Here is a 24,023-nt window from a genome sequence, read left to right as displayed (position 1 = left end):
GAGTTTCCAGGTCTTTTACGATTGTTTTATTTTAATCAGAAAGAGTAGCAAGTAGAGAACTAAGTTGGGGCAATAAGCTACTGTATTTACTAATTGACCTTTGATCAGAAAAATGGTACCTGTCTTTTCTTATCAAGAAGGTCGACTTTTGATCGATATCATTCAAGAGGGTATAACGTAAATTTTTAAATCGTGCATGCTCACCTTATAATAGCGAAACAACAGTAATGACAAAGACCGAGAGTTTAAAATAAACGGGTGAGTTTCCAAGGTTTCTTGAATAATTAGTTGACTTTGTTGGTTTATTAAAAGTAGTAACGTTAGTTGGCTGAGTTTAATTTGGCTTTCAATTGGAGCTAACTTAGTCTTTCTTTGTGTTACGGGGATATGCATTGACTAGGAACTACACAGTTTCAGAATGCAGACAAATTTTCTAGTGAAATCCCAGTAATTTCTGCTGGAAATAGAAACGGTGTGATCCAATTGGAGACTCAGAAAATGGGTTTCAAGCCATTAATTTGGTATTGCAGACCACTGGAGAATGGGGTTTGGGCAAAGGAAACAGAGAGTGCTTTTGGGGCATACACACCCTGCGCCTTAGATTCTGTAGTGGGGTGTGTGTCCCATTTGGTTCTTCTGGGATTGTGTTTATATAGAATATGGTTGACTAAGATGGATTACAGGATCCTGAGATATCGATTGAGGTCAAATTTGTACAATTATTTTTTGGCATTGCTGGCCGGGTTTTGTGCTGCTGAGCCCTTGTTCAGATTGACTATGGGCATTTCACTTTTCAATTTGGATGCACAGAGTTGTCTGGCTCCATTTGAGGTGGGCATTTCCACATTTGAAAGTTTCTGATTTTCCTCTATTTTAACTGTTTGATACTTGTTCTTCAACTCTATGTAGCTATCTGTGACAAATATGTGATATTAGGGTAGTAGTTGCATCCCGTGTCTGCTTCATTAAGCGTTTGCAAATTTTTTAGCTTAGAATTGTTTTTGAGTATTTGATTAATGATTAAAGTCATATGCCTATTTCAGTTTTCAAGTTAGCAGGATTACCTTGTAAACAAGGATATTATTTTGACATGCGCGCTTTTGTTGTTGTTGTTATGCTACTCCAAGGTTTCTTGCTCAACTAGAGAAATGGTTTGATATGCTGCCAATGGACATGGTTGTTTACATGTAAATATTATTTTTATTTCTGTTCAACGCTCAAGAGGTTGAAGTTCCTTATAAAACAAAGACGTAACTCTCTCTCAGAACTATGAGTATAGAAACATTTTTTTCACTTTGTTTCTTGTCAACTTTGGCTAACTATCAATATGCTGATATGGAAAAGAACTTGAAATCCCTTGCAAAAGAAATTACAAGTTTTGGGCTTGAGAAGATATTTGATGCATACATTTGGTGGTGAAGAAGTGCTGATTTGGAGCCTAAGTTTAGCAGGCCATATTTTCCTTAATTTATGGTGCTTCACTAGGTGTTTACCACTTTTAAGTACCTGTTTTCTGTTCAGATGCTATCATTGGGAATTGAGGTACTTGCATGGTTCTCATTAGTGTCTATGCTGGGCTTGGAAACAAAAATTTACATTAGCGAGTTCCGGTGGTATGTCCGATTTGGACTGGTTTATGTTTTGGTAGCAGATGCTGTGATGTTCAATTTAATATTTGCACTGAGGGATTTTTGTCCAAGGTAAGTTGCTTATTGTCCATGGTGTTCCTATTCTTTATCTAAATTCTATGTTTAGTACAGCTGCAAGGTCTAAGTCAGTTTTCTATGCTAACTTCACATTGATAGCTCCATCTAAATGCAGTTTGGATAAATTGAAAAATTAAGTTTCTGGTATCCGCATTATTAAATTTGTGTTTAAGATAAACGTTTATAGGCCATGTCATAAAAATAACAATGTCCCGCAGGAAGTATGAATAAAGTCAAAATGTCAGTAGGAAAGTTTTAACACTTGGATCATCAGGGTGGGTGCTGGAAATCTATCTTATCAACATATGTAATCTCCAATGCTGCACGTCAAAGATAAATAGAATGACTCCCTGTTCGAGGGGAACTGGAGATGTATTTTAATATTGAGAGATTTATAAAGCATACATTGAGAAAATGAAAATGGAGAACAACACGTCGTTCAAAGGCCTTGAACTGTTGTAGGTGGTTAGTGGCAGATATTTCAAGATGGTGAATGCAACTTTACTTTAACTAAAGAGTTGCAAATAGGTAACAAAAGATGATAAATAATAGATATCAGCAGAACACATAAATTTTATAGCTCGGTAATGCCTAAAATCTATAACAAAATAGTTGGATGAAACTTTCTGACATAATTTTACCATTTTTGTAAACCATAAGATGTCTCTACTGGATGATGTTTGGTAGCAGATTTTTACCAGTTCTGTAATTTCGCAGGTCGGTACTGTATCTATATTGCTCTACACTTGCCTGCCAGGTAAATTCAGTTTTCTTTTCTGATTTGGCAAATGAGAGTTAATTTTGTTTGCCACTGTTACACATCAATAATATGCAATTAAATGCAGTGATCTATAAAGATTTTGGGCAATGTAGGAAGTCTACAGTGCAACCAGGCTTTACTCTAAAAAATTCTGGAAGGCATTTAATGTAAACTTAGTTTCTGTATGGAGTTACCAACTGTTTTGCTTGATTAGTTTTAAAATTTTATTGAAGGATAATTAAGTGATAAAGGCTGCAAAACTTCTTCTATCATTACTGTTATAATCGGCTTCTGGACACATGTTTCACATGCACATAGATGTAGATGAGCATTGCTACATCTATAGGTCATCTCTCCCCAGGTGGTCAACTAATTCCTCTGTGTATAAATTTTGAGGTTCAACACACGAAGATTTCAGTTGTCAAATGCTTAATGTAATCTCTTAAATCTAAAGCCAGCACATTTATACCAAGCTGTAGAGAAGAACCTAATAGTACAATTAACAAATGCAAAGCTCAATGTCCGCGTCTAATATTAGAGCATGGCTGTCAAGAAGAATTGAGATTTGAACTTTCTGTCACAAAGCTCTACCAAAAGTAATGTGCTGCCTTAAATATTCTGCATTAGGTTTTGTTAGGAGGGCTGCTTCTTGTTTATGTCCCACAACTGGAATCCTACCCTGGCTACATCCCATTATCTGGTGAATCTGCTGATGAAAATAAACATGATACTTTCCTTGGAGAAGACATTTGTCCAGAGCGACATGCCAATTTGTTGGACAGTAAGTAGCTTTATGTTAAAGTCCTTCATGTCAGGTACCTAAATTCCTAAGAATGTGAAGAACTGGGGAGGATCTTGGTTAGTATGGACATGAATATTTATTAGAACCCCATCAGTGCTCTTTATGGTAACTTAATGAACTCTGATCAAGGTCTAATCAGAATTTACATCCTCTACATGGTTAAATTATTGATGCTGCTTAATTGACAATCAACCTATTCTACTTTCCAGACCAAAACATCAATTCAAGTGGTATAGCAGATATAGCAACATGGACTGTTTATTTTAAGAGATCAATAGAATGTGATAAATAGATTACTTTCATCCCTATTGGCTTGCCGTCTTAGACGAGGTGGTGAGGGTAGCCAAAGATTAAGTTCATGTCTTGATATCATCTGTTATGCTTTGATGTTTTCCCATAACACGAATCATAATTGAGTACCATCTTGTGATAGGAATATATTTCGGATGGATGACCCCCCTCATGCAGCAAGGTTACAAAAGACCAATAACTGATAAGGATGTTTGGAAACTCGATTCCTGGGATCAGACTGAGACACTGATTAAAAAGTTAGTTTGCAGTTTTCTCTTTCCACTTGTGTAAAACAGTTGTTGAACTAAATTTCATTTCTGTTATGACTTAGGTTCCATCAATGTTGGGCTGAAGAATCTCAAAGACCAAAGCCATGGCTTCTACGTGCATTGAATTGTAGCCTTGGAAGCAGGTGGCTATTTGGTCATTAAGTTTATGAAAGATTTTTATTTCTGTGAGAGTGGGGTGGGAGGTTGGGGGCAGGGCGGATAAAGCACTTGTCTTGGTTTATATTGTTGATATTGCTTTAGCTGTATCTTCAATAGATGGCATTCTGCCTTTTCACCCCACTATATAATTGTTTTTGTTTTTGCAGGTTTTGGTATGGTGGCCTCTTCAAGGTGAGTTTCTTATAAATGTTACTCGTTCTGTAGTCCAGAAATGTATTTAGTTTCTGATACTATGATACAACGTAGAGCCATCTAGGCAGGGCCTTGCATGACTAGATTTTATGCTTTTTGGGAACTAATAATGCTTCACTTCTTTCAAGAAAAATCTTATACTATACACTTTCTTAGATTTTGTTGCAAGAGGAGAGAATTTTAATGAAAGTTTCCAGAATTGATACATCATCTGATCGTTTGTCTTGACTAACTTTTAGTTTTCAGTCAGTAACAAATTATTAGAGCCACATACTGTCTCATCGTATATAATGAAATAAGCTACTATGTAAAGTCATTTTTGCCACAAGTTCATGTTAGCCAAGAACTTGTTTTTATTCAATCAATTCAATGTCATTACCATTTAATATTTATCCGTGTATACTAAAAAAAGAACATATATGTGGAGTAGTATTTATCAAGCCAAATGTAGAATAATGACTAAATCAAGTTGAGTAGTGCGGGTATCACCAGAATATTTGTTCTTTATATATTCAGGTTAGACATTTCAAATTTTACAAAGCATCAAGGGGAGAGATAAATTAGAATTGGAAAAATTGAAGTTGAAAATATTTTATTATGTGAATTTTAGGTTAAAGAATCTTTCCACCAAAGCATCAGAATTATTGGAGTTCAGCATCAAAATGAGTATCTCTTTGCAGTACAATATGTGATTTTTCAGATTATTTTCTCTTAAGCTCATATGAATGAGCTAGTATTAGTTCCAACTCTAGTTCATATCATCCAAACGAGACAGTACTGCCTCCAACTCTGGTTCCTTTTGAAGTTATGAGGAGATTATACTTTCCCATGAAAGCATAATTCTGCATATACACATACAATGAGACATATAACAGTTTCTTAAACTGATTGAATAATTTTGACGGTCTTGCAGATTGGTTATGATATTTCCCAGTTCATAGGGCCCATGATACTAAATCATCTCTTAACGGTAATTTTGTTTTTTCTTTGTTTCCATAACCATGTTGAATGATGCAGATAACCTCTTTTTCTTTTTATTACTGGGCGTGAAGCAAAAAAATGTAGTCATGCATGACACGTGCATCCTACAATCCAGTCTTCTAATAGGTGAATATTTTTCCTGATCTAAGCTGAAATGAAGCTGGCTTTGGGATAGAATCAACACTCAGGTCAATTCTAAGATATACCAAACATCCATGTTCAAGAAACACTTGTACATCCTATCAGGAAAAGTGATTTGGTTATGGATTCTGCCTCTATGCTGTGCAAAAGTCATCTTTCTTTGTCATTTTGACTATTGTTGACTGCTGGTTCTGATGACAGCATAATATGAAAATTCAGTTGATATCATCTTATGTTAGTCTTTCTAAATACATGAGGTTAATAATCAAGTTCTGGCTTCATAATATGTATTTTTTCAATTAATTCTAGCATGTACAGTGCAACCCCAATATCTTCATCCACCTTTTAGTCGTGTGAACAACTTTATCTTGTATGCTTTTTGTATTGGACCATAATTTTTTCTCTTTATTTAAAACTTGAACTCTTAAGGTTATTGAAAGGGTTTCTAAATGTTGTCAAAAGCTTCAACCAATTACAATTGTAGAAATTAGTTTTTGGAAAATGGTAAGAAAGTCACATAAAAGAAATGGTCTAATTAAGAAATGAAAGTCCAACTCACTCAGATGTTGAAGCTCTAGAGTTCTCAAGCTTGGTACTATAGGTGAGCCAGTACAAACTTTAAACCATATAAATGTGAGAGGAAGTGGTTTTTCATGGGTATCTGGAGAATTGTCGTAATATGGTCTAATGCTTCTTTTTTCAGTTTGACTGCAAAATAATTTACTGTTTCATGAGTATGTTTTCCATTTGCAGTAGCCAGTTCTCTTGATTAACTTGATACATTTTGCAGTCTTTGGAACGAGGAGATCCTGCTTGGGTTCGTTATGCCTATGCTTTTTCAATTTTTGTTGGAGTGGTATGACTCTCATACTAAGTATACTAAAAGCTTCTTCTTTCTTCTTTAAGTATTGGACTGAATCAGGTTTTACATGCATTGATGAAGACAATTTCTTAGAAAGAAGAAAGTACACTTGTGCAGTATGGTGGGTGTACTAGTTTTTCTATGTGAGGCAGTGAACATCTCTAAATGCCTTTTAAAATATAGTGGGTTTGACGTTCATCCTAAATTTTAGGGAGTCATCGGTGGAATGGACATGTCTACAAGGCCAATATCTCCATTTTCTTCTGTTATTATGATTTAAGTATCTGTTTATCTTTAACAACATATTTTGTGTTTAATCTATTTATCTTAATGCAGTCAATCATAGTTCAATGTTTTTGGTTGTGTGTTTATACTAGGGATTAAGTAACTGTGATTTGAAGATGCAAAATAGAATCAAAATCTCAATACATGGATACTCTTATTGAATTCATGTAAGCCAAGTAATCTGTCATGTAGATATTGTGACTACATTCAATTGTTTTAATTTAATCTTATAAATGTATTAACTGTACATGGCAAGTATGTGTTGATGTTCATTCTGACTCTCTCTCTCTCTCTCCCTCCTTTTCTAAGTGTGCATGTGTATGTTCAAATGTCCTCTCTTCTTTCTTCACATTGGAGGCAACTGCCTCAATCAATTGATAAAAGTTCTGTACCACCATTGATTGTTTTGTTCATCATCTTTGAATTATAGAAACCTGCACCTGGTGATATGAAACTCTTAGTGTATCTAGTCAATATGACTATATTTGCTCATCGTTTAAATGACATATTTTCAATTTAAATTTCTTTCAAGAATCTTTCTGCATTTGCACGTTCCATTTCTTCATGATACACTACAAATCTAAGCTGCTCATTTTAGATTTATTGGTCCGTCATAAACTAACCCCTTTTCCATTTCTTCAGTCATTTGGAGTTCTTTGTGAATCTCAGTACTTTCAGAACATGATGCGTGTTGGTTTCAGGCTAAGATCAACTTTGGTAATTATCCTTCCTTCTCTAAATTGCGAGCACCAAATATTGCCTTTTTTTCATACGTTGCTTTGCTCATTGTTCTTGTGATTACATGCTTTTGTGCTTTGAATGTTGTGAAAACACATTTGTATGTGGATCTATCGAACCACAGACTGAATGACTAAATATGGCAAGCATGGTTGGACGCCAAATCTATCTGCAACCCCAGCCGCAGGTTTGGAGAAAAGGAAAGAGTGCATGAATTGGCAAGCCAGAATCACTAGCCTACTAGATAAAATGTGCATCATAGTGGTATTGGCCTTCTAAGATATGCAATCATGACTTCATGATTTGTCCTGCAGTGGATGGTTGGAAAATTTCTGAAATGTATTATAAGACTTAATGTGCAATAGTAATAGCATGTTGGGCTTAATATTGAGTGGCCAATAATGTGCTGGGCTGATAATCCACCTAGGTCATTAACAATTGATATCGGTAGGCATGAGCACATTGTGCGAATGTCAGAATATCAGAGGGATTTCATGGGGAGATGGTGACCAGAATATTTTGCATTACATAATTTGCAGAAATTTGGATGCTAACTGGACTGGCTGGCTACTACTGATAAGATGTCAAGCTAGCAAGAGATTCCAGTAAGTTATCAGGCCGGTATTCCAGTGAAATTGATCCTTCAACAAGTAATGACTTTGAAGGTTGATTAGTGTAGCTCGGTAGAGACACTGAGTCTTTATTTCATCTGACTTCGAATTCCACTTCCATTCTAATTCAGTTTTCATCTAACAATGTTTTAACTACAAGTAGTTCATTTATCAATTGCCCCATCATACATGTGCAAAAAAAAATTCTTTTAAACTTCAACACATTAATAGGAAAATACACAAACTAGTCCAACCCTGATGTTCGTTGAATCTTTAGCTTTTCCAGGGTGTTTAGGTATTATATGGTTGATATTTCTATTAACCTTGACATGGAAGGATTGAGAATATAGGATCTTATTCTCTATTCTTTTATCCAATTCTCCCAAATGGTTTTTATAACAAATAAATTGTCTGAAAGCATAGTGTCTTATGGAACACCTTTTTATTTCCACTGAAAAAGAAATTGAAAAAACATGTACACAAGTCTTCCTCTTCATGTCTACGTTAATGAGAGGAATGTCAAGCTGAAAGAAATAACATTGTAGTTTGTGTAAGTTAATCAAGAAACAAGTTTCATCTTATGCGGAATGCTTAACATCATTGTCAAACAAAGTATCAAGTTTTGTTCCATACTCGACCATAGGTTCAGATTCTTGCCTTTTAGCCTAGCAGTTCAAGTTAGTCTTTTCATGTTGTTCTTTCTTCTCCTGGCTTTTGATGCAAGGTCTGTATTATCCCCATCTTTCTTTTTCTGTTTTTATCTGTATGGTGATAGGAAGAGAATCTACCATTCTGTCTGGTATCAAAGAAAGCCGGAAGCTGAGTTCATATAATGATATCATTTTTTTTTTGTCCTGTTTTCTGATGCTGAAGCATTTTTTGTCTGAGTTGGAATATATACTGTTGGCATTTGTAGGTAGCTGCTATTTTTTGGAAAACTTTGAGGCTAACACATGAGAGTCGCAAGAGCTTCCCATCCGGAAGAATAACAAATATGATAACAACCGATGCTAATGGACTTCAGGTACTGACGTGGATTTTTTATTTTAATTATAACCATATTTAATGGGTGAGAAGCTTGACGCCAGAGTCTGGTCTTCTTTTAGTTGGCTTTTGTTCTCTTTTATGATAAAGCTGTTAAACTAAGTTCTGCACCCAAACAACTGAGTTAGATTAGAGTAGGCTTTTGAATATTCGGTCATCCTCTGTATCCACTGAACAATTAATTAAGGAGAAATTTTGCCATGAGTCCATGACATTGATTTATATTCCAAACTATGATTATCATCTACCTCGAATACATATCAACAACCATTGGTTTCAGAAATTTTCTGGAATGGTCATCCAGACTAGCAGTAATGTCTCTTTCACTAGTGTTAAATACTCTATTTAGCTAATGATTGCATCAATGGGCTAAAACACCAAAGTCTATATTAAGCTGGACTATGGAATGAATTACAAAAAAAAAAAAGAACACATATAAGTTGAAGCTAACACCATCTCTGGTTGATTAGCACTCAAAAAAGCAGTAAAGGTTTTTCATATTTTCTTAGTGGCCGGAATAATTATTGACACCTGTATATATAAGAAAATGTTTTAGAATTGTTTCTACACCATTGGATATGCTAATTTGTAAAACATCAAATCTTTGTTGATGTTAGAGTTGTATGATTTGGCTTAATGGGTAAAACCATTATCACTGGCTCAGAAACATGTACCTTTCTATTGTAATTCTTGTGGCTCGGAAATCTAATCAGACTATCAGTCTCAGAACATCACTGGAACCAACATTATTGATTTGGTGAAGATGGGTTAAACTAATCTTGAATGAGATGAATTAGCAATAATTAAGTATTTTAATGGAGTCATGCATTTTCAGCGTAGACTCAATTTTTTGTCATGTTTATACTTGTGTTTGTCTACATTCTGTGCAAGAATTTTCATAGTTTTATTCATGCGTTATGTTTACTAAGTGATCTATGATTGTTTTTTAGCAAATATGCTGCCAACTTCATGGCTTATGGTCAGCTCCATTTCGAATTTTGATAGCCATGGTTCTTCTATACCAGCAGTTAGGGGTGGCATCAATTCTTGGTTCTCTTATGTTGGCTCTAATGTTTCCCATTCAGGTAAAAAGATTATTAAGCCACAATTCCATTAACTTTTGTGCATCAATGTCTCTCTTGGGATCAGTGGACTATGGAGTACATTCCAAACCAAGTATTTTAGTGGGTTAATTTGCAACTGCTCCTTCTTTAATTTAGAATAGATTTCTAGTATGCACTATGTAAGTGGATTTAGGTCACATTGTCCTACAACTGTTACCCCTTTCATTTTTTATTAGTGCATGCTTTCTGAACTTTTAGTAAGCAATGCATAATCAAGAACTATACACCAAGCTATTATAATGTTTAGGAAGACAAATTTGATTCAAAATGATCTCTTCAAAGTTGTACCATACATATAAGTTAGCAAACACATTCTGTAATTTAAACACTTGAAGTAAATGTTCAGGAACATTGGAAGGGTCTTACATGTTTGGGCAAGAATATGTGTAAATTTGGTTTGGCTAAAAAAAGACAATACTCGAAGCATTTTCTTTTCTGTGTGAAACATTCAGGAAAAATTCCAATTACAAAATCCAGAATACATGTTTGTTAAGAAAATTGAGTTTTTTTTTTACGTCGGAGCACAGACAATATCCACCCATTATGTCAATTTATTTGGTTAGCTTTACATACTTCTACTCTGAAGGTGTTCAGCATTTTGGGCCAGTGATCTCTCTTCACTTGGCTTTTTATTTTTATTTTTTTAATACTCATGCACATGTTGGCATCCTTAAAAATGTTTGACATGTGGGCTTTTATTCCTGTACTATGCATTGTTTCTTGTTTCCTGTGGGATATAATTCATTCCACCGCAATAAAATGCTTGATTTTCTAATTTAGTTTTGATACAGACTTTTATTGTAAGCAAGATGCGAAAACTATCCAAGGAAGGACTGCTGCGTACTGACAAAAGAGTTGGTCTAACCAATGAAATTTTAATGGCCATGGATGCGGTTAAGTAAGGCACAAAATGGATAAGGTTGTTTATAATTTTAATTAGTTCTATTAAACAACTGATGATGATATGGTTATTTATATCAGATGTTATGCGTGGGAGAAGAGCTTTGAGTCCAAGATCCTGAGCATGAGGAATGATGAACTCTCATGGTTCAAGAAAGCACAGTTGCTAGCAGCGGTAATTCATAATCTATGTAAAAGTCAAGCTGAATCAGGAAACCTCATTTAGCCTATCAAAACATTTTGACCCTGAAAAACATTGGTCTGTTTCAGACAATTATAATAGTGTTCAGTTGTTAGCTTATAAGTTGCTCCAGCATATGTAGCTTATGTTTTCTGATGATTGCAATTGCATCTAAGTAAGTAGACCTAAAATTGTCTGATCTCAGTTTCTAAATACTGATTGGGTAAGTTAAGTTCAGCTCAATAGTGCATTTCTTTGAATTTGGACCCTTCTGATGTCTGAACCAAATCATCAAAAGCTACAGTGTCCTAGATGTTTCTCCTATTGGCAGTGATAGCGGGCTTCAATAATACTTCTATTCATTTCCAAACTTTCATGCTCCAGATATTTAGTAGGAGTGTGATATATTAGACAGTTATTCGATTTCTTAAAGCATCATGTTTACAATTTTTTAAGTGCTTAATTGTTGTCCACTCCCTGATTATCTCTATGTTCCTCGAATTGCAGTGTAACACTTTCATATTAAACAGCATCCCTGTTCTTGTAACTGTGGTTTCGTTCGGAATGTTCACTTATCTTGGTGGAGATTTGACACCTGCCCGGGCGTTTACCTCTCTTTCTCTTTTTGCTGTTCTGCGTTTTCCCTTGAACATGCTTCCCAACTTGATAACTCAGGTATTTCTTCTTTGGCATGTTGCTAACTCATCTGTTCACATTTTATTTGCACCTTGGGTTGCAATTCATTGCTTTGGTTAATATGGTATAAGCATGGATTTGCAGAGTTGGAGTTTCTTTTCTTTTGTGTTCATAACTTATTGGAGTTACATGTATCAAATTTTCATTTACAAACAGTCATGCAGGCAAGTCAACAATATTGGCCTAACATTTTAGTTCCTTGAAATTCAGGCATCCACATTATTATGAAAAAAAAAATGTGCTTGGAGCAGTAAATTATTATGTGGAAAAAGTTCTTTCTATGAAAGGTTGAGACTTGAGTGTGACCAGTTATGTACAGAGAGCAATATATTGAGATTTAAGTTAATGAAACTTAACAGAATGCTTCCAGCAAAAGACAAATAAAACTTAAAGTAGCTAAATTTTCAGATCTAAAGGATATGGCTATTTTTCGAAAGGTATTCTGGCCACGAGAATCAACTTATCAGAAAGCACTGAAGCTTTTGTCCATGACTGGTTTACAATCTTAGTCATCCACATGAAAAACAAGTAGATTGTGCTTGAGTGCTTGAAAAGAATTGCACAAGGTTTGTTTTCCACATAAAAAAAAAAAAAAACCACATATACTGAAAATTACTGAATGCTTAAACATGGGCATATTATTCTTTGCATATTGCCTAGGCCAAGATGCCAATTATATTCAAGATTTGAAACAAATAAAAATAATGGCTGGCCATTTTGGGTAATAACCAATTCTTCTGATTAAATCTTGTATTAAGTAGTCTGATATCTGAAGTTTCCTTGTGGATAGTACAGCATGGTTACGGAGACAAATTTTCCTAGTTATATTACATGTTTCCGGGAAACCATAAAATAGCTGACGAAACTGTTTTGAGTCTAATCTTCTTTTTCCCTCTTATGTTTTTCTGTGCATTATGATGCTTTCAGACACCAGTTTGACATTTTTTCCAAGGGATACTTTCCCTTTTTCTTGCTATTTGCTTGCTTCTTTTCTCTTTGTTATAGTTTGTTGTAGCCTACTTATGGAGACTTCCACTTTGAGCCAACTTATTATACTTTGTTGAATAATCGAAGATCCTTAAATAATATAAGAACATTATTTATTGCTCCATCTATTCTAATTTAAGTTTTCTTGCTCTACTTTGGAAGGTGGTAAATGCAAATGTGTCACTACAACGGCTGGAGGAATTGTTCATAGCTGTAGAAAGAATCCTTTCACCAAATCCACCTAGGGAACCAGGCCTTCCTGCCATTTCAATCAAGGATGGATACTTTTCATGGGATCCTAAGGTCGTACTTTCCTCCTTATATCTCTGTAGACTGTCCATATCTCTAATGTGTTTCATTTTTAAACTCTTAATCCACATGGAAAAAAAAAAGGAAAATTCAGATTTTTTATAAAACTTTTATAGCGTTCATAATTGAAATTCTCATTTGATTCTGAACTCCTGATTTAACAACCAGAGGATCAATAATGCAGTGTAAAAGAATTTGAATGCACGAAACAATCTTCTTTCTATTTGTCGAGTTTCTGCAGCATATGTCAATTTAATTGCATCACAAATCTCACACTCTGAAAGGAAACCTCTGGTCAAATTTTAATCAATGAGCAAATCCTTATAGTTGATGGTCTGAAAAGCTTAGTGACTATTACTTTTGTGTTTCTCTTAACCTTTCTTCGAGTGCACTATCAATTATTTTGAATGCCAAGTACTCTTTCTAAGTTACTGCATTTAGTTTTTAGGGACAAGGGAAGCTAATGAGCTGCTCTCCAGATGTCACGTTTATTTCATGCAAATTCAAAAGTTACTGAAATTCGACTTTGCTTTTGGCAAATGAATGTGCCTGCGATGTACTTTAAACATCCAATTAAAATACTGTCTATTTGAACTTTTATTTGAGATGGAGTATTATAACTTTAGCCTTTGAATATTTTATTGAACCAAAAAAATATATGCTTCTCTTAAATTTCATGTTTCATTACTCCTTTTCAGGCTGAAAGTCCCACCATATCAAATATAAATCTTGATATAGCAGTGGGCAGCCTTGTGGCAGTTGTTGGTGGCACTGGAGAAGGAAAGACATCTCTAATATCAGCAATGCTTGGGGAACTTCCGGCTTTAGGAGATACAAACGTTGTCATTAGAGGAACTGTTGCTTATGTTCCTCAAATTTCTTGGATATTCAATGCCACAGTAAGAGTCAAGATGTCAATATTAGACATTATTTATAAATGTTTACCAAAAATATTAAGTAAAATAACTATTAAGGAGCTTGACATCTACTAGTTTGTTATAGAGATTCAAATACATCTTCAAATCATTTTGCAGGTGCGAGAAAACATACTGTTCGGGTCTAGCTTTCAACCTGCCCAATATTGGAAAGCTATAGAAGTTACAGCATTGCAGCATGATCTTGAGTTACTTCCAGTTAAGCCTCTTAGCTCATGTAGTTTTGTCATTTACCTTGCATCTACAGCATCATAATTAATTGCCTTTCCAGGGTCATGACCTTACAGAGATAGGCGAAAGAGGAGTTAATATCAGTGGAGGACAAAAGCAGAGAGTCTCTATGGCCAGGGCTGTGTACTCTGACTCAGATGTATACATATTTGATGACCCCTTGAGTGCTCTAGACACACAAGTTGGACGACAGGTGATTCTTATTTTCTGCAAGCGTATTCTGCTAGAAGAGAAATTAGAAAAAAGGTGAAATGGTGTGACTGCTTCAGCATAAGAAATATCTGCAGTCATTCTTGTTCTCTACTCTTATCTAATTACATTTAGCTAGAAACTTATATTATTTTTAATGCCTATACCCTACTCCTTGACTGGAATTATCCAATGTCAAGGTCCTTTAGCTGCAATTTCTTGCTTAAAATCTGTCTTGTGAGGATGGAAACTCTTTTATTTAATTAGTTTCCTTTCACATCAATTGAGTCTCCATAAATTAGACCATTTTCAGATTACTAGTTGATCCATAAACTAATTCTATATCTTGCAGAACACACTACTACATAAACTTTGGTTCTAATGTTCACAGAATCTGAAAGTGTGCATGCATCATATCTATCTCATTTTGCAGCTCAAGTAATTTTTGGATGTAACAACATGATAGTTCTTTTGGATTTACAAGCATCTGTATACTACACTGTTATTTATTATCAAAAACTTGTGTTTGCCGCAAGACATTTTCCGGATCTGATTGACTAGATTGCCTATTTCCAGGTTTTCAGCAAATGTATTAAGGAAGAATTGCAAGGAAAAACAAGGGTGCTTGTGACAAACCAGCTACATTTTCTTCCACAGGTGGATAGAATTATTTTGATATCTGAAGGTACAGTGAAAGAGCAGGGCACCTTTGAAGAGCTTTCCAGAGATGGCACGCTTTTCCAAAAGCTAATGGATAATGCAGGAAAAATGGAAGAACATATTGAAGAAAATGGAGATGTCACAATTACTAGCTGTAAATCTTCACAATCTTTTGGCATACTGGATGAGCAGCCAAAGGACACGGACTCAATGAGTAAAAGGAAGGAAGTTGAATCTGTTCTAATCAAGCAAGAAGAGAGAGAGACAGGTGTTGTCAGCTGGAAAGTTTTAACAAGGTACCTTACAGCTCTTAGGTTAAAGTCTATGATTTCCAGTCTCTCAAATTTGCACTTTTGTTTCTTTCAACACTTTATCACCTCAAACTAATTCATTAATGACATTTGCTTTATTTGAAAATTTTTATTACAATAGCTCTAAAGAAAATGTAAAGTCTCTATGAACGTCTAGTGCTCATATTTTGAGAGGTCAAGCAACTGCCTAATTTAAGCCAAGTTACATATACAATACACATCTGTCCTCATATAGTTTGATAATTTGCATTAGAAAATACATCCTATATTGAACCAAAAGTAATGACCTCAACAACAACAAGAAAAGAATGGGCAGCAACTAAACATGGTGGGTATAACTTATACACCAATTATGCATAATGTCCTTATCATGCAAGCAATACCTGCAAATCTATGGGAATTACATTTTCTAACGGTAGTCTAGATAGCTAGGGCAAGAAAGAAATTGAGTGAGAAAGGAAGATTCAGCACACATTCCTAGGCAATTTCTGTGAGTTCTCTACCAGTCTTCAAGATCAAGAGCAAAAGGGTAGTTTCTGTTGTTTTCGTGGGAACATTTTATGTTTTTGACGTAGTCATGCTTCTAAACGACATGCATGCACATGCTACATACAGTTCACCATCAATGAATTAGATGTTTTTTCCTCTAAAAGGGCTGCAAAAAATACTCATACATATGTCTTGTTAGAAAGATCCACACCAAAGTAAGACATAAATTCAGCACTGTTAGAAAGCAATCTTACTTTAAGGTGCAGATACCAGTCCACAGAATAAACACAGCCAGTTGTCCTTAATTGGTTCCCTTGTTGCAGTGGCATTTATGCCATTTTAATAGGTCAACTCAGCTTCCTTTGTAGCAATTCCACACAGAGATCTAGTGGTGCTTTAGATATCATGATCATTTTGGTGAAATTTTTGTTGGCATTTTATTTAATCAACAGGTATGAAAAAGCTTTAGGAGGCATATGGGTTGTCATGGTGCTGTTCATGTGCTATACACTAACTGAAGTTCTTCGAGTTCTGAGTAGCACATGGTTAAGCAAGTGGACAAGGGAAAGTGCTGTAAAGAACTATAGGCTGGGTTTCTACATTCTGGTTTATGCACTTTTATCTTCTGGTCAGGTATGAATGGAGTAGATTATTTAATTGATGGCATAACAAATTTTCAAATGAGAGTATCAGCCTTCATCTGTTCTTTCAGCTCTCCTTTGTGATATTAACACCCATGTTTTTCTTTTGTTTGTCTTGCATGGTAGAAAAGTGTTCTTTTGACCATCCAAAAGGTATTTTAATTGTTTAAGGTCATCGTTTCTGGTTGTTATTTGATTGGTGTAACCTCTACTAGCCAAAGGGGCTATTGATTTATAGTCCTATATCTATATGTCAAATCTGTAACTTCCTATCTACGTGAAGTGCCTTTTACTCTCCGTTCCAAGAAAGATGGAAAGGAATATTTTAAAGCTTGCAATGTTGTTCCTTATATTTCCACTTGGTCACTCTTTTTCTCTTTTGTCTGTTTGTTTTGTTTGTGGCTTCAGGGCCTTTGGGATGCATCAAAGGCTTTGAAACATCACAGCAAATTCAACAGAGGCTTATTCTGTTATTACTAAATGCAGGTGGTGGTGGCATTGGCAAAATCCTTTTGGTTGATCACTTCAAGTCTCAATGCAGCTAAAAGACTCCATGATTCTATGTTACATTCAATACTCAAGGCTCCAATGGTTTTCTTCCACACTAATCCAACCGGACGAATTATAAACAGATTCTCGAAGGATATTGGTGATATCGATCGTAATGTTGCCAATCTTGCAAGTATGTTTCTTAACCAACTGTGGCAGCTTCTGTCAACGTTTCTGCTCATCGGTGTTGTGAGCACTGTATCCCTCTGGGCCATCATGCCACTTCTGATTGTATTTTATGCCGCCTACTTATATTTTCAGGTTGGTTTTCTCTACCCTTTTGTATGCCTACTATTTTCTCATGGGTCTATATGCTTTCTTCTGTGCTGTGTTCCCGTTGACCTGGGTGAATGGTCAACAATTGTTAATGTATTTCTTGCTGCATACAATATCTCAATATTCCAAACAACCTTTTCCAGAGTCAACTAAAGTTAGACTATCCAAAAATTTAATAACAAGTTATCAATGGTATTCAGAATCTTATACGCTATATTGGCCCTAGCCAAATTTAATTTGGAATTTCGAGGGACCATTACAAACTTATAATAACAATTAAGAGTTGAGAAGTTTCATAGGATTTTATGATATTAATATACTTGGAGATAAAGTTGAGTTTAAGGTAGTTTAGAGGCTAAGATATTCTTGGAGAGTATCTCAAACTGTGTTCGACTAATTTTCATATTTTCAAGAATTAGTTTAAGAAATAGCTATTGAAACTGTCATCAATCTGAACTGCTGGCAGAAGAATCCTATATATGCCAGACAAAGAAAACCACTGCATCTTATTGAGAAAATTATGTGGTAAAGAGGATATTTAATGTCACAGGGTATACTCATCAGAGTATAGAACTCGCACCAACATTAGGAAAATGATGAGCGAACAAAACATTTACTTAGTCAAAGATTAAATGCCTTTATGTAATTCGAGCTCCTCTGTCGGACTAAGCAGTCACTGAAACTGTCAGATTCATTTTCAAACCTTTGAAGTGCAAGCATTTTGAGGTATACTTTCTTAAGAAATGTTCAGAATTGGCAGATATAAAGGCATAAGATACATCACAATAATAATAAAGAATTAAAGAAGCTGTTGAATGATATATCTTGCCGAAGCCTTATGTTGTAAATATGGTTTTGCTTCTGCTATTTATCCATTTTCAAATTTCAAAGTACTAATTCTATAGATATTGGAAACTTGTGGATGCTGAAGAAGGTATATCAGGGACCTCAACTTCATCGAGGCTGAAACAGGATCTTAGTATTATATGGTGTCCCGTTGCCATTTCTTAACCAGATAAAACACAGAATTGCATGATCCCTACAAACTATCTAGCCGATGATATCTTAGTAAACAAAACGACTTGTTCGGTTTCATTCTTGAAATGACAGAGGAATTCCAAAAGCTATAGGAAACTGAATAAAAGGCTGTTGAGCTTATACACCCAGTGCCGAATAGCTGACTTGAGATTTGGGATAACTACATTTGGCTGACATTTTTTGGTGATAAAAATTGCCAAGTATTTCCATGTCTCCTTAAGAAAGGGATTACAACCTGAATTCATGGTAGAAATGTGTTGCTTTATATAAGTTTAATTTGGTATACTTTGTCATTCATGTCCAGCTGCATCGCAAAGATAGCACAATTTGAATTTTTCATCCAATTTTATCCATTTTAGTCTTATAATTGTCTGCACCACTTTTATTGCATTTTGCTCATGAGGACTATGTTCAGAACAAAAGTACTCATAAATTTAGTAATTTTACTTTTGTTTTATGGTATCTATGATTTTTCAAATTCGTAAAATCAATCCACATATCCACAATCTGGTGAGTAGTTCTCTCATGCTTCTCTTAAAAACATATATCACCTCATATCTATAGTTATTAAACTTGGCCCAAGGAGGAATCTGGAGAAAGAGGTAGGTCAACGGGTTCCTGGTTCAACCAGTGGGTGAATGGTCTAACCAGTGGATCACTAAATATACTTAAATATTATTTCTCATAATTTTTGATACAGTTGAAATTATAATAAACTATGCCATAATAAATGTTCGATTAGTCTAATTTATTATAGAATCATTAATTCTTATAAGAATCAACAAAACCTAAATTTAGTTAGTAATCCACCAAACTTCAAGTATAAAATTGTATGTAAGTGTAATTATCTAATTTATTTACGAATTTTAAGTGCAACAGGTTATTAATAATGATATTTACCTTTAAAATAAATTGTGTAATATGTTATTTTTTAAATCCATTTCATAACTTATAGAATTTGGGGAATAACAAAATTTTATTAAAAGATTCCAAATAAATTTTGTTTTAGAGAAATAAAATAAGAATAAAAGTCTAATATATAATATAAGAAGGACCAAACTACCCACAAATGGATTGTAGGTTCACTAGTGATTGCATTTTTCTCCTATATGTGAGATTCCATGTTCGAACCATCTCTTCAATATCTTCTAAAAATTTTCACACAACAACTCGGGTTCCTTACAAAATCAGCCGGTTCATCGAGATTACCGGTTGAACCATTGGTCCGTTGACAAATCAACGGATCTATTGCTCAAATGATCCAATTAGCAACCCAACCCGGTTTCATGGCCAGTTGACCGGATTGACCGGTTTAACCGTCGGACCGGGCCAGATTTAATAATAATGCTCGTATCTCTACTATTTTATCCTATTACCTTCTCCCAGTACTATGTTTTTAGAACCTTTACACATGATGTCTGATGTCCCACAGAGTACGTCTCGGGAAGTGAAACGTCTAGATTCCATTACCAGGTCTCCTGTGTATGCACAATTTGGAGAAGCCTTAAATGGTTTATCAACCATTCGTGCGTATAAAGCATATGACCGGTTGGCAAACATCAATGGAAAAACTATGGACAATAATCTCAGGTTCACTCTTGTGAATACAAGTTCCAATCGCTGGCTCAACATAAGGCTGGAAAGCCTTGGAGGTATTATGATCTGGTTGACTGCAACCTTTGCGGTAATGCAGAATGGAAGAGCAGAAAACAAGGTTGCATTTGCATCCACAATGGGTCTGCTGCTTAGTTATTCTTTAAACATTACAGATTTGTTGGGTAATGTTTTAAGACAAGCAAGTAGGGCTGAAAATAGTTTGAATTCTGTTGAGCGTGTGGGAACATATATTGATTTACCAGCTGAAGCTCCACATATTATTGAAAGCAATCGGCCTCCACCTGGATGGCCTTCAGCAGGACTAATCAAATTTGAAGATGTTGTCCTTCGCTACAGGCCTGGGCTCCCTGCTGTCCTACTTGGCTTGTCCTTCACAATCTCTCCAACTCAGAGGGTCGGTATAGTTGGAAGAACTGGTGCAGGAAAATCCAGCATGCTCAATGCTTTATTCCGGATTGTAGAACCTGAAAGAGGGAGAATCTTGATTGATGGTTGTGACATTTTAAAGTTTGGATTGACTGATCTACGTAGAGTTCTTAGCATTATACCACAATCACCAGTTCTTTTCTCTGGTAAAACCTACTAAGTTACCCATTCTGTTACTTTATTTTGAGATCTTGTGTTTCTTCTATTTTATCAAATGATTTTAGTTAATTCAATAGTCTGTGCAATTGAAGTTCTCTCCATAACTAGAACGTTATATTTTTGAGAAGCTCTGGTAAAAGGAAGGATTGTGATTTTTCATATATTCTTGTTGACTGGGGACTGGGATGTGGACTATTGGGGTTCATATGTTATATTGGGGTGAGAGCTGTGCAGAGATTTTCATACTGTGTTCTCATTATTTTATACTTGTTAATACCTTTCCATCTCAAGAACATGTTTACGCATCATAAGAAAATAAGATTCTGCATATCTCTGCTTCAAGTAGTAAAGTTCAAGTGTATAACTGCAATGTATGCAGCCAACCACAACTCAATACTCTTGCCCTGCTTATGTAGATGAATGTCGGGAAGAATAGAACTGGTGACACTTTCTGCTTTAGGTTAACGGGGTTTCAACAAACAGCCAATTTGATTTCAAATGATGCACCTTTGATTAGGCCAAGCCTATCATACCTGAAATTCTTCTAACCTCAAAGTATGACTATGAGAAATTGATATTCCACTTAGATGTATACATGTCAAATGAGGCCTGTATCATATTCAGTTTCATATGCATATGCCTTCTTTGAAGCTGAGATTGAATGCCTGCTGCTGAATTCGCACTCCAAAACCACTGCTTTAACTTTGGCACGGTGCTGCAGTGAAGTTTGGCTAAAATGCACGCATGCAGATGAGAATAGATATATGTAAAACCTTGACAGTGAAGTTAAGTTATGCTTAGCTTTTTTATCGGTTTAAGTAAATCTAAATTCTCTAGAATTAGATTCCACTTTTGCATTCAAGTATAATTTATACTATTAATTTTAGTAAAGTTTTTGAGGTTTTTGAATGGTGGTTCTTTGTTTGTCCAGGAACTGTGCGATTTAATCTGGATCCCTTCAATAAACACAGTGATCTTGATCTCTGGGAGGCACTAGAGCGGGCACACCTAAAGGATGTCATTCAGAAAAATGCTTTTGGTCTGGATGCCGAGGTACACATTGAATACTTATAGTCCAATATCATGCAGGTTACCGGGGATAATAACTATTTTGGTCTTCCCATGCATTGATAACTCAAATGGAATGATAATGGTCCTCATCTTCCTTTCTTCAATCACTGGCTTAGCAAATTTAACGTCTTACGAGTTGGCATCCAGATTTTGATCAGTACAAGCTCTATGGTTGATGTAGTTGATCAATAATTTTGTGTCAACTTAAAGACTACATTTTCCATTGGCATTGTAATGCCTTCATGCTTTCAACTTATACTTTGTCATGGAAGTCCTATTTGTTCCTTGTTTGCTCATGTATGCCGTAACATGTACATAGTGAATTTACCAGACTCCTTTGAACAATATGATTCAGAAAGCTAGAAATCTGTTTTCACTAGTCCCCAGAACTGCACTGCTGCTTAAATTCTATGTCCACTTACACTCAAGAGATCCAGATTCTTTGACACTCCTGCAGTAGAAAAACTAACGCTCTAATGACTCAACCTCGTGACAGAAAAAAAAAGGGGGGAAATGAGTTCAATGTCTTTTAAAGGATGCTGGAATTTTTTCTTTAACAGGTAGAATCTAATCAAATAGTTAAAAAAAAAAAAACTATCAGCTTTTGTTTCACATTGATGCCCAACAACATTTCCAGGTAATTTGCATGCAAGGGAGCTGATGAATAACATTGTGGTGTATGCAGACTTCCAAATTCTTCTACATAGTTCATGCTGCATACAAGTTAAATGGAAAATTAAATGTATTGGGATTGATTTTAGGTCTCAGAAGGAGGTGAGAACTTCAGTGTTGGGCAGAGGCAGTTGCTTAGCCTTGCTCGATCACTACTCCGGAGATCAAAGATTCTCATCCTTGATGAAGCAACTGCAGCTGTTGATGTTAGAACCGATGCACTAATCCAGAAAACTATTCGAGAAGAATTTAAGTCATGCACAATGCTCATTATTGCTCACAGGCTAAATACTATCATTGACAGTGACCGGATCCTGGTGCTTGAGGCTGGTCAGGTATACCAAGGATCAGATATTTTCCAACTGATTTTGTATATGGTTTAAATAAAACCAACTTCAGTCAAGAGTACATACTTTCTGTAGTTGCAATGAGGGACTCAGAGAATCCATTTGCAGGTAGTGGAATACGATACACCTGAGAAGCTGCTTCTCAATGAAGGAAGTGCTTTGTCGAAGATGGTTCAAAGTACAGGGGCTGCAAATGCTGAGTACTTACGCAGCTTAGTACTGAGAGATGAACAAGAGAACAAGTTGAAAAGGGAGTCCATGCACATTAATGGACAGGGTGATTTGGCTGGTATCTTCCCACTGGACAGCTGCAGACAGCCATACTAAGCACCATGTCAAAGCTTTTAGCGTATGAATTTGAGAACGCCATTAACGCACAAAACACATTAGGGACGCTCGTTTGTAAGTTGTTCAAAATCATGGCTTGCATGATTTGAATAGAGATTATAAACTTGGACTTCTCATCATCCACATATTTCTTCAATACCTCAACTTCAGCTCGCTTCCCTGACAAAGGATGCTGTGGGCCAAGAAAAGTCTGCGACTCTTCATAAGTGAATCTCTGTTCAAACTTCATCTCTATTTCAGATAGCAAGTTCAGCTCGCGTTCTAGCCTCCTCTCAAGCTTATCAGATCTCTTATACAGGTTCACTTCTCCCTGTTGCAAAACTATGGGGTGGACAGCTGGTAAAGGGCACTTATGGCCTCCAGAGCCATCTGTACCAAAAAACCAGTGTACATGTAGTGTTATTTACAAATTACAATAACAAGATAATTCAATATATTGAATCTCCAAGACTGTCTTTTTGAACATAAAAACTTTTGAGTGATATATGCATGGGGACTGTTTTTCTATGTCTAGAATCAGTAGGCAAGCAAGTACGCAAAATGCGAGGTAATGCTCTTATTTCCGCATGCATTATCTATTTATTACTAAAATAAGGAATGATTTCAGAAACCTCTCCTGAGATTTTTGATAATTTCACTGCTCTCTCTCGACGTTTCAAAAATATCATTAACTGCCAAAGTTAAAAAAAAAAATTCAAAAATGAGAAGAATAGTTGATTCCACAAGTACCCTTCAAGTATTAACTAGTTAGCTAACTAAGAATCAAAAGAGAATATTAGGTAAAAATGGAAAATAAAGACCAAAGTCAGTCAGTGTCATATGTCGTTGAGGGAAATTACAACACCAACATAAGCATAGCATAATTTAGTAATTCTGTCTACTTTCCATAGATATACATACAATAGTAAAATCAAAGAATTTGAGAGGGGATTTTGTTATTTTGGAATCAAGATTTAGGAATAGAATTCCTGCAGTTAGTACTGAAATTTGTGAGAGTTTGAACAA

The 24,023-nt window shown here is 35.4% G+C and overlaps 1 protein-coding gene across 1 annotated transcript; it reads left to right on the top strand.

The window, feature by feature from the left end:
• The first annotated feature begins 367 nt into the window (after positions 1-367).
• Positions 368-23,461, top strand: LOC113748447 (ABC transporter C family member 12-like). Its single transcript, XM_027292002.1, has 26 exons — positions 368-831; positions 1,522-1,700; positions 2,424-2,463; positions 3,094-3,247; positions 3,702-3,816; positions 3,891-3,971; positions 4,155-4,179; positions 5,114-5,170; positions 6,113-6,178; positions 7,112-7,186; positions 8,735-8,842; positions 9,813-9,947; positions 10,778-10,884; positions 10,968-11,061; positions 11,575-11,742; positions 12,913-13,053; positions 13,758-13,958; positions 14,094-14,192; positions 14,266-14,418; positions 14,991-15,370; positions 16,327-16,507; positions 17,002-17,325; positions 19,811-20,567; positions 21,512-21,633; positions 22,413-22,658; positions 22,779-23,461. Exons 1-26 carry the CDS (start codon positions 499-501, stop codon positions 22,995-22,997), a joined length of 4,560 nt encoding a protein of 1,519 aa, XP_027147803.1. The 5' UTR covers positions 368-498; the 3' UTR covers positions 22,998-23,461.
• The last annotated feature ends 562 nt before the right edge of the window (positions 23,462-24,023 follow it).

The sequence above is a fragment of the Coffea eugenioides genome, chromosome 9 (genome assembly GCF_003713205.1).
Source record: "Coffea eugenioides isolate CCC68of chromosome 9, Ceug_1.0, whole genome shotgun sequence".
NCBI classification, from domain to species: domain Eukaryota; kingdom Viridiplantae; phylum Streptophyta; class Magnoliopsida; order Gentianales; family Rubiaceae; genus Coffea; species Coffea eugenioides.
This window is presented reverse-complemented; position numbering and strand designations above follow the sequence as displayed.

Coding starts and splice junctions, on each gene's coding strand:
- LOC113748447 (XM_027292002.1), top strand. CDS start 499: ATGGGTTTCAAGCCATTAATTTGGTATTGCAGACCACTGGAGAATGGG. Junction 5,171..6,112: donor TACTAAATCATCTCTTAACG/GTAATTTTGTTT, acceptor TACATTTTGCAG/TCTTTGGAACGAGGAGATCC. Junction 11,062..11,574: donor AAGCACAGTTGCTAGCAGCG/GTAATTCATAAT, acceptor CTCGAATTGCAG/TGTAACACTTTCATATTAAA.